General features: G+C 45.1%; 1 protein-coding gene across 1 annotated transcript; it reads left to right on the top strand.

The window, feature by feature from the left end:
- The first annotated feature begins 1,681 nt into the window (after positions 1 to 1,681).
- TLR4 (toll like receptor 4) lies at positions 1,682 to 12,229 on the top strand. Its single transcript, XM_038745107.1, has 3 exons — positions 1,682 to 1,842; positions 7,823 to 7,989; positions 9,499 to 12,229. The coding sequence occupies exons 1-3, from the start codon at positions 1,750 to 1,752 to the stop codon at positions 11,741 to 11,743; spliced, it is 2,505 nt and encodes an 834-aa protein (XP_038601035.1). The 5' UTR covers positions 1,682 to 1,749; the 3' UTR covers positions 11,744 to 12,229.
- The last annotated feature ends 514 nt before the right edge of the window (positions 12,230 to 12,743 follow it).

Below are 12,743 nucleotides of genomic sequence, written 5' to 3'. Positions count from 1 at the left end.
TGAGGCACAGAGAAGTTAAGTGTCTTGCCCAAAGTCACACAGCTGACAAGTGGTGGAGCTGGGATTAGAACCCACGACCTCTGACTCCCAAGCCCTTGCTCTTTCCACTAAGCCATGCTGCTTCTCATCATCCGTGATCCATTAGGACACCTGGAGGTCTGTCTCACCACGGAGCCATTTGAAAATGAGTCTGCTGCAGTGATTCCCGATGGTTAGAAGTGCAAATAAGTGGCTCTCTGAGGACCAAGTTTGCATGCATCTGATTAGACTGTTGGTTCCAAAAAGTAAGCAAACTGTTCTAAGGCTTGCATTCTGGTTGTGGAGGCAAGGTGTGACACCTCTTTTTGTCTCTACCTAGAGAAGCAGCATGGTATAGTGGATAGTGCACAGCCCTAGAAGTCAGAAGGACATGGGTTCTAGTCCCAGCTCCTCCACTTATCTGCTCTGTGACCTTGGGCAAGTCACTTTGCTTCTCTATGCCTCAATTACCTCATTTGTAAAATGGGGATTAAGACTGTGAGTTTCATGTGGGACAGGGTCCAACCCAGTTTACATGTATCTTCCCCAGTACTTAGTATATTGCCTGGCACATAGTAAGTGCTTAACATATACCATAATAATTATTATTGTTATTTGGCTCATTTATCATGTGACTCTGGGAAAGGGACTTAATCTCCCTGTGCCTCAGTTTGCCCAGTTGTAAACTCCAGAAGTGACCTGTCTCTCACCCTCCACCTCTGGAGCTGGGGAGTGGATGCCGGAGATGCAGGTCTTAAATAACCAGTCATACTGAGTGCTTACAGTGTGTAGAGCACAGTGTACAGTGTGAGAAGCGGCGTGGCTCAGTGGAAAGAGCACGGGCGTTGGAGTCAGAAGTCATGGGTTCGAATCCCGGCTCCACCACATGTCTGCTGTGTGACCTTGGGCAAGTCACTTAACTTCTCTGAGCCTCAGTTACCTCATCTGTAAAGTGGGGATTAAGACTGTGAACACCACATGGGACAACCTGATCCCTTTGTATCCCCCCCAGTGCTTAGAACAGTGCTTTGCACATAGTAAGCGCTTAACAAATGCCAACATTATTATTATTATTATTATTAGAGCACTGTTCTAAATGCTTGGGAGAGTGTGAAAGAGCAAGTCTCTAGAGTTCTTGTAGGAAGACAAAAATATTTCAGCCCTGTAGCAGGAGGGGTCAGACACAATGTGGACAGCCAAAATCTACAATTCAAAGTCTAGTATTTGCCTAGTGAAAAGAGCACAGTCATGTGAATCATGAGACCTGAGTTGTAACCCAGGCTCTGCCGCTTGCCTGCTGTGTGACCTTGGGTGAGTCGCTTAATTGCACTGTGTTTGTTTCCTCATCTATAAAACGAGGATGAAATATCTGCTCTCCCGTCCAATTTAACAGTGAGTCCCATGTGGGCCAGTGACCTCAGCAATTAGTACAGTGCTTGGCATAGTGTATGCTCTCTTAACAAATACCACAATTATTGCAGTTATTAACCACAAGTATGAATGATTTTATTTCCTCCTTTCCCTTCTTGCACGGGGGAAAGAGAAGCAGCAAAGCAACGCTTACCCAGCCTGCTGGCGTAGTCACTCTCACTTCCTCTTTAGTACTCTTTCCCCTCTGCCCCTACCCCTGCAGCTGCTGTGAGTCTGCCTATGACTCAGGTCTCTGCCCTGGGCAGCAGTTGGCATTTTCGTGCATATGCCTCACCTCCATTGTTCAACAAAGATGCCAGGATGAAAACACCGTCTTTGCCCATCTTTGCTTTGATTTCGTCATTGCTATTCTGGTCCTGTTGGATTGCTGACCAACGGAAGCTCTGCTTGGAGGTATGCAAATTTTTGCCTTTCCTGAAATCGCTTGGATTCCCTGGGTGGGAGCTCCTGAGCCTCCCATCTTGCAACACTATCTTTGCCCTTTTCAGTCTCTTTATTTGACTTATAAAGTCCATTAATTAAGCAAGAGCATTTATTGAGCACCTACTGTGCACAGAGTACTGTGCTAAGAACTACGGAGAAAACGGTATCACTAGAGGAAATGATCTCTGCCCTCGAGGAGCTTACAGTCTCTCCCTTTGCCTAATAATGCTTCTTTAACATTAGTCAACACTCTCCCCTTTCCTTAGCCTCACTCCTTTAGCACTATAACCCACCTCACACATTTCGCTTCTCTAATACCAACCTACTCAAGTCCTTCATTATCGCCTCACCCACCATCGGCCCCTTGCTCACATCCCTCACTCTGTCTGGAATGCCTTCCCCCTATGGATCTGACTGACCAGAACTCTCCCTATCTTCAAAATCTTCCTGAAACTATATCTCCTCTGGGAAGCCTTTCCTGATTAATCTCTCATCCCTTCTGGACTCCGTTTTCCCTCTTTTCTGCTTTACCTCTGTACTTAGTCCTTCCACCTCTGACCACTCAGGTACTTACCTCACCCCAACTACAAAAGTACTTATGTTCATATCCTTATAGTAATAATAATAATAACGATGGCATTTATTAAATGCTTACTATGTGCAAAGCACTGTTCTAAGCACTGGGGAGGTTACAAGGTTATCAGGTTGTCCCATGGGGGGCTCACAGTCTTCATCCCCATTTTACAGATGAGGTAACTGAGGCACAGAGAAGTTAAGTGACTTGCCCAAAGTCACACAACTGACAATTGGCAGAGCTGGGATTTGAACCCATGACCTCGGACTCCAAAGCCTGCGCTCTTTCCACTGAGCCATGCTGCTTCTCTAGTAGGTTGCTTCCCTTACCTGTAGTTGATTTTAATGTTTGATTCACTTTTTATACTATCAGTTCCTTGAGGCCAGGGATCATGTCTATCAGCCGTATTGTACTTTCCCAAGTACTTAGTACAGGGCTTTGCACAAAGTACTCAATAAATACCAGAGCATGATCAATTGATTTTTTAAAAATTGTATAATTGGACAATCATCTTGAAAATAGCAAAAGCAGCATTATCTTCTGGGTTTGCTGCCTGAAATTATTTTATTTGCCTGGATCACTGAACATCAGTAATCGAGACCACTGATTGCTCAATCAGGGTGAGTTTGTTTCTTCTTCCCCAGGAGATGCCATATTGTATATGATCCGGGGAAATGTCAGTAGGAACACATTGGCTGATCTTGGCTACTGGACTAGGACACGAAAGGAGAGGCAATCTCCCAGGGATCGAGAACCATTGTTCATGTGCTTTTGGAGCTGGAAGTGAGCATCTGACTCTGCCTTTAGCAACCATTGGGAGCATGGTGTAATGGAAAGAGCAGGGGCCTGGAAGTAAGAAGACCTGGATTATAATTCTGGTTCTGCCACTTGTCTGCTGTGTGACCTTGGGCAAGTCACTCAACCTCTCTGTGCCCCAGTTTCCTCAATTGGGAAATGGGGATTCAAAACTTCTTCTCTCTCCTACTTAGACTGTGAGCCCCATGAGGGACTGTGTCTGAGCTGATTAACTTGTATCTACTCCAGTGCATGACACATGCCATAAATAACATGAAATAATGAATAGAATAGAATTTCTGAATCTGTACTGCTGCTTTTACCCTGCTGTTAGTGCAGTCAACCTTTTCCTCATCAAATATCATAGAACCGAGTTCTAAAACCTGGGAAAATGGTGCCAACATACAGTATACAAGATCAGAAGATTAGAGTCTGATGACCTGGGTTATAATCTCAGCTCTGCCATTTGTCTGCTGTGTGATCTTGGGCAAGTCACTTACCTTCCCTGTGCCTCAGTTAACTCATCTGTAAAATGGGGATTAAGATTGAGTCCCATGGGGGACATGGACTGTGTCCAATCTGATTCACTTATATCTACCCCAGCACTTAGTACAGCCCTGAGCACATAATAATCTCTTAACAAATACCCTAGACCCACTATCAAATGCATTGTGGTAGTTTTCTTTCTTGCCATTCATCTTCATACTTAGGGATGTATATCATCCAAACCCTTCCTGTACATCTGTCCTTCCCTGCAGTAAGCTATGATGAATTGTTCGCCCTTGAGTTTATCCAAATCCTCTTGAAACGGCTGATATTTTTACATTTCCTTTGGTAATGAATCTCTTAAGCTTCCCACCCACTGAATGAAGAAATGCTTCCTTTTGTTTGTCTTGAGCAAATAGATGTCCCCTGGTCCTAGTGGTGAGGGATTTGGTGGATAAAATTTCTATGTTTGCTCTGTCCGCTCCATTCATGACTCTAATATTTTTATGTCATCTTTGAAAAATAAGCCCATCTATAGATATTTTCAAACCGTCATTTTCTATAGCTCAGAATCTATCTTTAGATTTAGATAAATAGAGAACTAGGGTGTCCAACTGGAAAGAGCCTGGGCCTGGGACTCAGAGGACCTGGGCTCTAATCCCAGCTCTGCCACTTGTCTGCTGTGTCACCTTGGGTAAGTTACTTAATTTCTCTGTGCCTCAGTTTCCTATTCTTCAAAATGGAGATTAAATGCTACTGTCTCCTACCTAGACTGTGAGCCCTATGTGGAACAGGAACTGTGTCCAACCTGATTAACTTGTATCTACCCCAGTACTTAGTACAGTGTTTGGATTATGTTAAATCTTTAGCATATAATATCTTCATTAATTATTATAGACAGATGTAGTAGTAGCAGCAGTGTGATGCACTGTTCTAGACTTTTGGGAAATACAGAATAATGAATGGATAGATTCCTTGCCCACAAGAAGCTTACACTCTAACAGGAGAGATAAATTTAAAAATATGATTAAAAACTGAGTTTATATATATATCAGGCATATATCAGGCATCAGGCAAAAACTCCTAACCCTCGGCTTCAAGGCTCTCCATCACCTCGCCGCCTCCTACCTCACCTCCCTTCTCTCCTTCTACAGCCCAGCCCGCACCCTCCACTCCTCTGCCGCTAATCTCCTCACCGTGCCTCGTTCTCGCCTGTCCCGCCATCGACCCCCAGCCCACGTCCTCCCCCTGGCCTGGAATGCCCTACCTCCACACATCTGCCAAGCTAGCTCTCTTCCTCCCTTCAAAGCGCTATTGAGAGCTCACCTCCTCCAGGAGGCCTTCCTAGACTGAGCCCCCTCCTTCCTCTCCCCCGCCTTACCTCCTTCCCCTACCCACAGCACCTGTATATATGTATATATGTTTGTATATATTTATTACTCTCTTTATTTTATTTGTACATATTTATTCTATTTTATTTTGTTAATATGTGTTGTTTTTTTGTCTGTCTCCCCCTTCTAGACTGTGAGCCCACTGTTGGGTAGGAACCATGCGAACTTGTACTTCTTCTAGACTGTGAGCCCACTTCTAGACTGTGAGCCCACTGTTGGGTAGGGACTGTCTCTGTATGTTGCCAACTTGTACTTCCCAAGCGCTTAGTACAGTGCTCTGCACACAGTAAGCGCTCAATAAATGCGATTGATTGATTCCCAAGCGCTTAGTACAGTACTCTGCACACAGTAAGTGCTCAATAAATACGATTGAATGAATGAGTGAATGAATGAATATATATGTGAGTGTTAAAGAGGGAGTAAATAAGTAGATGAATGCTGGGGGTCGTGGTATGTGTGTGTGTGTGTGTGTGTGTGTGTGTGTGTACAGATAGATCTGTAGACATATAGATCAACCTCCACAATATCACTAAAATCTATTCTTTCCTCTCCATTCATCCTGATAAGTTCCTCCAAGCACTTTTCCTGTCCTACCTTGACTACTGTATCAGCCTCCTTGCTGACCTCCTTGCCTCTGTCTCTGCACACTGTAGTCCATACTTCAGTCTACAGCTTGGATCATTTTTCTTCAGAATCATTCAGTCCATGGTTCCCCACTCCTCAAGAACCTGCAGGAGTATCCAACAGAAACTCCTTGCCACTGTCTTTAAAACACTCAATCACCTTGCCTTGTCCTACTTCACCTCACTACTCTCTTACCTCAACCCAGCCCACACACTTCAATCCTCTAATGCCCACCTACTCACTGTAGCTTAATCTCATCTATCTCACTGCCGACCTCTCGCCCACATCCTCCCTCTGGCCTGGAACATCCTCCCTCCTTATATCTGATAGGCAATTACTCTCCCCTCCTTCATATCCTTATTGAAGGCACATCTCCTTCAAGAGCCTTCCCTAAGCCCTCTTTTCCTCCACTCCCTACTGTATCACCCTGACTTGCTCTCTTTATTCATCCCCCTTCTCAGCCCCACAGCATTTATGTCCACATCCACAATTTATTCATTTATATTAATGTCTGTCTCCCCCTCTAGACTGTAAGCTCAGTGTGGGTGGGCTATGTTTCTGTTATATTGGTTATATTGTACTTTCCCAAGCACTTGGTACAGTGCTCTGCACACAGTAAGTGCTCAATAAATTTGATTGATTGATTGCTATCTCAATCAATCATATTTATTGGCAAGAGTTTCCAAGAGTATTTATGCCTGGAGTTTCCATTTCCCAGATTTACATCTTCCCTGGAAATGGGTTGGTTGACCTTCCAGCTTCAGTGGGTCTAACAGCCTAAGAACAGTAATAGTAGTATAGTAGATCTTGTTTTCATCGTAGCAGTAATGGCATTAATTGAGTACTCACTGGATACAAATGCAGCTTACGTTCTGACAAGTGAGACAGAAATATTTACAAAAAGAGTAAGCAAAATAATTGAATGTACAATTGATTATGCTTGTATTCATAAATTCTGTGGAATAATAATAATAACAATGTTAAGTACACATTAGGTGCCAAGCATGGAGGTAGATATAAAATAATCAGATCAGATACAGTCTCTCTTCCAGAGGGGACTCGCAGTCTAAGAGGTAGAGGATGCAGTTATCTTATCCCCATTTTATGGATGAGGAAACAGTCACAGAGAGACTAAAGATCACTGAGGACAGGGAAAGTTTCTATCACATCAGTTTTATTGTAATCAGTCAGACAATCAGTCAGTTGTATTTATTGAGCATTTACTGTGTGCAGAGCATTGTACTAATCACTTGGGAGAGTACAATTTAACCATATAACAGACATATTCCCTGCCCACATTGAGCTTACATACTCTCTGAAGCACTTTGTATAGTCCTTTGCACAAAGTAAATGTTCAGTAAATACCATTGATTGATTAAGTGACTTGCATTAGGTCATACTAAAGAGCCAGGAGCAGAACTGGGATTAAGGTTCACGTTTCCTGATGACCAGTCCCATGTTGTTTCCACTATGCTTCCCCATCTCCAACCTCCAACCTGATAGAAAACTCATAGTTCCCTCCAACTAATCCACATTGACCCATGGGTGACCAAAGGGGAAAAACCCTGGATCTGAGATCTGGCATGTGGATTTGGTGAAGAGATGGTTGAGACAGACACAAGAATGGAACACATTTCAAAACTTCCACTCCCGGGTTGGCCTCATGGAAAGAGCATGGGTGTCGGAATAAGAAGACCTGAGTCCTAATCTTCCATTTGATATCTGCGACCTTGGCAAGTCACTTAAATTTTTCTGTGCCTCATTGTCCTCACTTGTAAAATGGGGATTAAATACCTGTTCTCCCTCCTATTCTCAGACTGAGACCCCCATGTGAGATAGGAACTGTGCCTGACCTGATTATCTTGTATCTGCCTTAGTGTTTAGTAGGTCATTGGACACTTGGTAAATGCTTAGCATGCCACCATTATTCACTATTGTGTAGTCTGGCAAAATTGCACTGATAGTAGGTTGGTGGGTGGAGTAAAGGAGGGAATAGGAAAGGGACATCGTGATGTGCAGAACATTATTGTGGGTAGTAAGATATGGCTGCTTATCTGGATTGGGTCTGTGACTCTTACAGGTTGTTGCTAACATTACATACCAATGCATGGAACTGGATCTCTCTGAAGTCCCTGCTGAGATCCCATCTTCAGCTCAGAACCTTGACCTGAGCTTCAACCCATTAGGAACATTGGTTCCAAAGGGCTTCTCAATGCTCCCTGACCTGAGGATGCTGGACCTAACCAGGTAATGCCTTCTTAAATCTCCCCAGCTAGGAGAGCCTAGCTAGAAAGGCAAAGTACATGGTCCAAATGTTGGAGGGCTTCGAAAGTCCCAATCTTCTTTGTTTGCCCTACTCTTCTAGCCAGCTCCTCATGGATTCATGAGGACCAATTCTTCCAAAGAGCACAAGGGCTGACCCTTCTAGGTGCAGCTGAGAACAGGGATACATGGGTGGGATCCAGTTTGGGAGGAGCTCCATTAAGCTTGATTCTCCCCATCCTCAACTGAGAAGTGGGGAAACAATCCCCCCTCCTCCTCCCTCCACTGAGGATGTAGTCCAAGACTTTGACAGTCTATTCTTCCAGCCCCCAATAATGATAATTCTGATATTTTTCGGTGCTTACTCTGTGCCAGGCACTGCACTAAGTGCCAGGGTGGTTACAAGCAAATAGGGTTGGGCACAGTCCCTGTCCCACATGGAATTTATGGTCTTAATCCCTATGTTACAGATGAGAGAACTGAGGCACAGGGAAGTGAAGCACCTTGCCCAAGGTCACATAGCAGACAAGTAGCAGAGCTGGGATTAGAACCCAGGTTCTTCTGACTGCTAGGCCTCTGCTTTATCCACTAGGCCACACTGCTTCTCAAGAAGCAGGGATCTTGCTCGTTTGAATCAAAAGCGGGTCTGGAAATACCTGGAAAAAGACACACCATATGAACATCAGATATAGCCACACTTATAGAAGCTCATTATGTTCCACAAAGTGAGACTGGCTGAAAGGGGGAGCCTCTCAGATTCCAAGGGTAGGGATAAGGTTGAGGACATTGCACTCAGTAGATTTTCAAATGGGAGACAATGCAGGGAAGGGCCCCCACCCTGAGGACAGAAAAAACCAGTGATGAATTAGATAATCAGTGTTTAACCCTGCAGAACGCTGTGCCTTCTGACTAGTAAGACGAGGCAGGAAAAATTGGGCGGAGATTCTGCTGCCAGTCACAACCCAATCTTCCCAGGAGGACAATTACCAACCACTCACCAAGAGTCAGGAACAGTTTGGGGCAAGGAGAGCTGTGAAAGATCCCTGGAAGAGGCAGCAGGAGGTTGTGGGCTGGTAAATGTTGATGTTTATATGCAAGGTGTTGAACAGCCAAGCATCCCTTTCTTGGAAAGGAGAGACCCTCCAACTTATTCCTCTCCCTAACCATTTTTCTGAGATGCTCCCCAGAGATCCAAAATTCTAGGCAGTGATGATGAGCTATATCGATTCAAATGCCTATTTTCCCTGAATTCAAGAGAGTTGCCTCTGATCTGCATGTGTGCCCGGTGTGATAATACCATGTTTATCTGAGCTGCTGGTGTGATAATACCAGGTGCATGCACCTGGCTGGAACGTGCCTGTGTCTGGCTTGATCCCTCTATCTGTGCACATCCCCCAGTTTGCACATCTACCAACACAGCTGTGCTGAAAGTAACATTTCTGGGTGGTTCCCCAGCAGTTATGGTTCTCTCATCTGAGTCCTTTTCACTTCCAGATGTCAAATTCAGGCGATTGAAGATGATGCTTTCCGAGGACTATGCAATCTGTCCACCTTGATTCTGACCGGCAATCCTGTGCAAAGATTGGGAGCGAGAGCTTTCTCTGGGCTGATGATGTTACAGAAGCTGGTTGCGGTGGAGATGCAGGTGGTATCTCTGGAGGATCTGCCCCTTGGACATCTGACAACCCTTCGGGAGCTGAATGTGGGCCATAACTTCATCAGATCTTCCAAACTACCCTCGTATTTTGCTCACCTGGACTCCTTGCAGTATTTGAACCTATACAAAAATCACATTTCAATGATATTGTTAGGAGACCTAGATGTTTTGAAACGAAGACAGCAGCCTCTTCTTACCTTAGTTCTCTCCTTGAATAATATCCTGAATATTGAACCAGGCTCTTTTGAGGGGCTTCATCTCCAAGCACTGAAGATGCGAGGTTGTTTTAGTGATGTGAATGTCACAAAGACTTGTATCAATGCACTGGCTGGTTTGCAAGTCCATCAGCTGGTCCTTGGAGAGTTTAGAGAAAATCATAATGACATGCCTGAGGACTTTGGTGTCTTTGATGGGTTGTGCAAGGTGGAAATTGAGGAGTTTAGGATAGTTTACTACAAGGGCTTAATCTATAATACCAACATTTTTTCCAACTGCCTGCTTAATGTTTCTGTTCTTAGGGTGGTGTCCACATCTTTAGATCAGGTATCCAACCTTCCAGCGGCTACCAGATGGCAAACCTTGCATTTCAATAGGTGTGGATTTTCAGAGGTACCCGCTGACTCGCTTAGACCTCTCACCCAGCTTAAGGAGCTCCAGATCACTGAGAATGATGAACTCAAGGAATTCGAGCAGGAGCTTTGTCTGCCCAATCTTGAATTCCTGGATCTCAGTCGAAACCGTCTTAATTTCAAAAGCTGCTGTTCCGACACACTGTTTGGCACCCCGAGATTGAAGCACTTGAACCTGAGCTTCAACTTTCATATTGACATAACGGTAAACTTTATGGGGCTGGTGGAGTTGCAGTACCTGGATCTGCAGCATTCAAAGTTGAATGGCCCCGGCCATTTTCCTGCCTTCGTCTTGCTCACAAAACTCATTTACCTTGATATTTCCTACACCAACACGCACATTAACTCTGCAGGCACCTTCTATGGCTTGGAAAGTCTTGAAGTGCTAAAAATGGCAGGTAACACCTTCCATAACAAGTTCCTGAAAGATAACTTCAGAAATGTGTCCCGCCTGCTCTATCTGGATATTTCCAATTGCCAGTTGGAACAGGTGTCCCGTCAAGCTTTTGCTTCTCTCCATCAGCTACAAGAATTGAATATTAGCCACAACAAGTTCCTCACATTTCCAATCGCCTGTACCTCACTCCAGTCCCTCAAGGTCCTGGATTGCAGTTTCAATCTCATAGCGGCACCTGGAGAAGAAGCCCTGAGAAGTTTATCGCAGACTCTGGTTCGCTTGGATCTTTCCCAAAATCCTTTGGACTGCTTCTGTGATCACCTGGGGTTTCTGCAGTGGGTCAAGGACCATAGAAAGCGGTTGTGGAAGCCTGAGCGAATGACCTGTGCCAGACCCTCCAATCTGGCAAACACCTTAGTCCTGGATTTTAAGCCCTCTGCCTGTGAAGTCAAAAGGATCATTATGTGGGTCTCCGTTGTTGGGGTGATGGCTATAGCTTTCATTGTGGTCTTGGTTTATAAATTCTATTTCCATCTCATGCTCCTTTCAGGTTGCAAAAGATATGGCCCAGGAGGGAACTCCTATGATGCTTTTGTCATCTACTCCAGCCAGGATGAGGAATGGGTGAGGAATGAACTAGTAAAGAATCTCGAAGAAGGGGTGCCTCCGTTCCAGCTGTGTCTTCATTATAGAGACTTTATGCCAGGGGTGGCGATCACCTCCAACATCATCCAGGAAGGGTTTCACAAGAGCCGGAAAGTCATCGTGGTCATCTCCAAGCACTTCATGGAGAGCCGGTGGTGCAGCTTTGAGTTTGAGATTGCTCAGACTTGGCAGTTCCTCGAGAGTCAGGCTGGCATCATCCTCATCGTCCTGCAGAAAGTGGACAAGTCTCAGCTGCAGCGGCGGATGGGGCTGTCTCGTTATCTCCACAGGAACACTTACCTGGAGTGGGAGGACAATAAGATCAGTCGACATATCTTCTGGAGGCGGCTCAGGAATGCCCTCCTGGATGGCAGTGTGTCCAGTGGAATCAGGGAAAAAGTAGGCCCCTAATGGCAGCTGCAAAAGGAGAGGAACAACTCCTGGGGCTCCTTCTCCTCCATCTAAAGCTCCATTTTCTTTCTCACTGTCTGTGCCCCGATTTACTCACCTTTACCAATCCTCTGACTGAGATTCCTGCCTCCCATTGTCACATGCAACCACTTGACAACTCTGGGACATTTGAATTGGGGCTGGTGCTCCTCCCAAGTTCTCCAAGGCTGAATGGCTATATAGACATGTGTTCCCCAGTGGTTAGGCCTGGGCGTTAGATTTTACAGCTATGTGGAGTAATTGGGAAGTGTACACTGGGCGAAAACTTGCTCTGGGACACCTAGGGTTCCCAGCAAGGACCCTAGCTATAAGAGAGTGAAAACTGCTGGGCTGCCCATCAAGTTCCTTTCTGGGCTAGGTTAGCCATTTGTCCAGGGTTTGGCTAGTCTATGCCCTGTTTGGTATTGGGATATTATTATTAGTATTAGTATTGTCCTCATTTGTTAAGCGCTTACTATGTGTCAAGCACTGTTCTAAGTGCTGATCTCTGTTCTAAGTGCTGCGAGACACTTTGGGTGCCTCTCGAAGAAGGGGTGCCTCCGTTCCAGCTGTGCCTTCATTATAGAGACTTTATGCCAGGGGTGGCGATCACCTCCAACATCATCCAGGAAGGGTTTCACAAGAGCCGGAAAGTCATTGTGGTCATCTCCAAGCACTTCATGGAGAGCCGGTGGTGCAGCTTTGAGTTTGAGATTGCTCAGACTTGGCAGTTCCTCGAGAGTCAGGCTGGCATGAAGGGATGATCAGTAAAGGGATGATCAGTATTCCTGAGTCCTGTCACCACCTGTCAGCCAGTTAGCCAATCCTATTTATTGAGTGCTTTCTGTGTGCAGAGTACTGTTCTAAGTGCTTGGGAGTGTACAATATAACAATATTACAGGCACATTCCCTGCCCATAATGAGCTTACAGTCTAGAGAGAGAGACAGAGATTAAAATAATTACATTTATAGATATGCATAA

This window comes from Tachyglossus aculeatus, chromosome 4 (genome assembly GCF_015852505.1).
Source record: "Tachyglossus aculeatus isolate mTacAcu1 chromosome 4, mTacAcu1.pri, whole genome shotgun sequence".
Classification (NCBI taxonomy): Eukaryota; Metazoa; Chordata; class Mammalia; order Monotremata; family Tachyglossidae; genus Tachyglossus; species Tachyglossus aculeatus.
This window is presented reverse-complemented; position numbering and strand designations above follow the sequence as displayed.